Genomic DNA, 4127 nt, shown 5'->3' on the forward strand with positions numbered 1-4127 from the left:
CTTTCCCTATGAAAACAAACAAACAAAAAAACAGTTACAAAGTTGCCATCACTATGGGAGTCCATTCTAAAGAGCATATTCTTGATTCAGTTACAACTGCGGTATTCTTAACAACATTGATTTATTTAACAATACATATTACTGAGACTCTACTTTGCTGTCATGCAGTGTTCTAGAAATTGGACCACAACAGCTAAAAAGCAGACGAAGTTCTATCTTCTTAAAGCTCACGGTCTAGTGCAGGCGGAGAAAATTAAAAAATGGGCCAGCAGGTGTGGTGGTTAAGGCACTGGACTCCCACATGGTGGACTGTGGTTCAATTCCCAGACCCAGAAGCCTGAAAGTCACACTGAGCACACGTGCCTAAAATCCTGAGGGGAGACTGGAGAAGGGACTGTGGAGGGGCCATCTCTCCTAGGGGGTGATTTCTTACTTTCCCTCTTTCTGTCTCTCTCCAGTGAGCACATGTACCCCATGACAAAAACCTAAAAAAAAAAAGAAAGAAAAAAGAGAGAGAGAGGGAGAGAGGAAACAAAGTTAGGTAGATGGGCAGATAGATCATTTCTGATAGAGATATAGTTTCAGGTAGTGATGAGTGCTATAAAAGAAATGCCCAGAGCCAAGTGAGAGAGAGTAACTGAGGTTGGAAATTTCTTTCGGATAGTGGATTTGATCAGAAATCTGAAGACTGTAAAGAAGCTGGCCACTGAAAAAGGAGAAAGAAGAGAACGCAGCAATAACATTTCATACAACAGTCACGATACAGGACAAACCTTGCCTTGCTGTATTTAACAGAGAGGTTGGCAGTCACGATACAGGACAAACCTTGCCTTGCTGTATTTAACAGAGAGGTTGGGAGCCAACAAGCGATGTGACTGGGGTGCTGGACACGCAGAAAAGCTAAGACTGCAGTGATTAAAGTTTCTGTGCCAGTCCACTTCAGCTACCACTTTAGACCTTTAGTTACCCTATCTTTGACTCCGTTGACTATTAAAAGGGAATAGTAATTCAAAAGGCTATTTCCTCTGTCTTGTCTTACTACTTCAGAACAAGTTAGGCAGGCAGGAGCCTCCATCCCCTACCTGTTTGAAGCTTTTTTTTTTTTTGAGAGAATTTTGCTATAGGGTGCATGCTTGCCAGGAGGGAGAGAGGCAGAAAGTGGAAATCACCCTCTGCCCCTCATGGGGATGACCACACCTCAATCCTTTCTCTGCCTCCTCCTCTCGAGATTTTGGACACACATGCACCGGGTGTTGAGTTTTAAGCTGCTGGGTCCAGGACTCGAACCACAGTCAATTATGTGGGAGTTCAGTGACATAACCATTACACCATCTGCTGGTCCCTGAGGTTTTCTTACCCTGCCAAATACAGCAATTGTGCTGAGCACAAAAGATAGATGTTTTCATCAATTCGCTAATAACAGAACTATCAATAATTAACATCATTGATCTAAACTACTTATTCATGGGTTAACTTTTTTCCTCAATAAAATCAGTCTTTGAAAATACCTGAGCAGTTTCTTCTGTTGGTTGAAAAGCCAATTTTTTTTTCAGTTCATGGAGCTGACAGGCAAGGTAGTAACATTCCCTTCTCAGCTGCAGGATGATATCTTGAGCTTCTCTCACTTTGGATTTTTCATTTTCCAGAGCCAAGACTAACATTCTGTTGTTGTCCTGGTATTTTTTCAGTAGGGAAGATGTATTGGCTAAGAGGATTAAAAAAAAAAAAAAAAAAGATCAATGATTAAATTTAAACTTAAAAAGTAATGGAAGAGGTTAACGTAAAATCCTCTTACTGGTTATTTGGCACGGTGCAGCTATAAAAGACTTGCGTTTGCCAACCTCTGCCAGGTTTTTATTTCTTTTTTCTTTCATTCGCTTTTTTATGTCTTCAAGACTGTCTTGAAACGACTTTTTCAGGCATCTTTCCTTGGCCATGTTTTGCCTAGAAATTTAAAATACTAAAAATATTTAACTGTTCTCAGAGACAATACTGTTAAACATAAAATTTAGTATTAAAAACAGATTATTCATAAAGAATAGATCAAATAGAGACTTAGCTGTAGACTGAGTTTACAGGAGAGAGCTAGATAACCTGGTCATAACTTGAATTTCACAGCTTTTTAAGTTTTTGCCATAGGCCATGTGCGCTCACCAAAGAGAGACAGACAGAAAGCAAGAAAACACCCACCCCAAGGGCAAAGGCCACACACGGTTCCTTCTCCTCCATTCTCCTCTTGGGATTTGGGGCAGACACACACAGGTGCCCGGTGTGATTTTTTAACCCTCCAGGTCTGAGACTTGAACAGTGGTTAGTCATGTGAGATTCCATCACTTTAACCACCATGCCACCTGCTGGCCCCAGATTTGCAGCTTTACAAATCTCTTTAGTATTTCTAGCATACTCAGGCACTTTGTAGAAAAAGTTCATCAAATACGGATTTCCAACCCAAAGACTATGGTTTTTATTCATTTTTTAACAATTACCTAGTCGAGGCTTACTATATGCTGGGCACTATGGGAAACGTTTACTATTATATTTTAATGCCATTAGTATTTGTTTCTTACAGACAATGGGTATGACCAATTTTAGTGCTTAGGTTACAGCATTAGTTCAGAGGCAATTGCAGATCTAGGTTTCGTTTTCCAGCTCTTCAGTTATCAGGTTAGGGCATTCTATTACTTATCTCTCTGTTCCACACTGTTAACTCATGTCACCTAAGATACGCAGTCTCATGAAAGTCAAGGTGAATCTCGGAAGTTTAGATGAACTATGATGCACAGCATAGGATTTTAACATGACAGAATAATGACAGAGCTGGAAAGAGAAGGAAGCGGTGCAGAAGAACACATCAATATTCTCAAAGTTGCTGCTAAAACCCAGGGCTGTTAACTCCCAGTACAATATGAACATAAGACATTAAAGATTGACCTAGAGTTAAAAGTTGCCAACGTGTACTGACAATGGGATATGCTGAGTATAAGCACATAATAAGCACACCTGTTTCATACAACAATCAGGAATACATTTCTCACCATAAAAGATATAATCATCTCTTCTAGAAGTCAAATATGTTCCTAAACCTTACATTGTTTAAAGTATTTTCTCCAGGCCTTTTTCTCTTCTGTGCAACGTCTGGGATCTTAAATAAGCTACTGTAGATCCCATGTAAATATTTCCTTTCTACCAATGAATAGACATAGTCTGGTGGTTTCCAGTAGAGGAAGCCAACTATTTTTTAAAGCACTAATGCTGGGTGGGTCATAGAAAATAATCTAACTCAATCAAGTTTCTGAAATTTGAACCTGAGATGTTTGAGAGCCACACAGATTTAAGTAGCTGATCCAGTTAGTTATGGTATTTAAAAAGCAAGGCCTTATCTAAAAAAAACCTTTTGTTATTCTATTGAATTAAGTTAAAATAAGCAAAGGAATTCTTGTTTAGGAGCTTTATTTCCCGCCTGGTCGATGCGTTAACGGGAGATGTAGTAAAAAAGAACTAATGGAAGCGGAGGTCACAGACCGGCGGCCCAATCTGTACTGCCTTCGAGTAGGGGGGCTGGGTTCCAAAGACCCTGTAATATCTGATCTCTGTACACGGTTCTCTGATCGGTCCTGCAGCCGGCGGAGCCAGGCCAGGCTGCCCGCCCATCGCAATGCACAAAGCCGCTGCGTTTCGGTGCGTGTCCCCTACGCTGGGCCTGGCGTTAGCTACGGGACAGACTGCATTTGCACATCACCTAATGCACCCAACTCCGCAAGGCGGGACGGTAGCGTCCCCATTGAAAAGTCGAAACTGCAACGTCGGAAAAAGCAGATCGGGTGCCTGGGCGGCACAAAGCACCCGCCTGATTCCACCGCTCGAGCTTTTTTGGCTACCGAATTTAGAACGGTACTGCGACGCTGCAGGAGGTGCCCAGGGGGCCACCGCGCCCCTGTCCCCACACCCGAAAAACCTGCGGCCTCCGGGAGTGCCAGGCCGGAGGGGACCGTCCTCCCGCTGGCGCGTCCAGAGCGGTACCTTGGCGACTGCTCTGGCCGCAGCTGTCCTTCCTCCTTACATGCCCAGGCCCGGGAGGCTGTGCTGCGCGGAGCCCCGCTCTCGGGGTCTGGCAGGTCCGCGGCTCG

At 43.1% G+C, this 4127-nt stretch overlaps 1 protein-coding gene across 1 annotated transcript in view; it reads right to left on the reverse strand.

Moving 5' to 3' along the window:
• The window catches only part of SGO1 (shugoshin 1), an 11962-nt gene extending 7841 nt beyond the window's left edge, over positions 1 to 4121 (reverse strand). The window contains exons 1-4 of the mRNA XM_014589903.2: positions 4021 to 4121; positions 1796 to 1944; positions 1508 to 1705; positions 652 to 658 (exon numbers count right to left, since the gene is read on the reverse strand). Of these exons, the coding sequence (XP_014445389.1) occupies positions 652 to 658; positions 1508 to 1705; positions 1796 to 1937 (347 nt within the window). The 5' untranslated portion in view covers positions 1938 to 1944; positions 4021 to 4121. The remainder of the gene's footprint in view (positions 1 to 651; positions 659 to 1507; positions 1706 to 1795; positions 1945 to 4020) is intronic.
• Positions 4122 to 4127: the final 6 nt, after the last annotated feature.

This window comes from Tupaia chinensis, unplaced genomic scaffold (assembly GCF_000334495.1).
Source record: "Tupaia chinensis unplaced genomic scaffold, TupChi_1.0 Scaffold000389_1, whole genome shotgun sequence".
Lineage (NCBI taxonomy): Eukaryota > Metazoa > Chordata > Mammalia > Scandentia > Tupaiidae > Tupaia > Tupaia belangeri.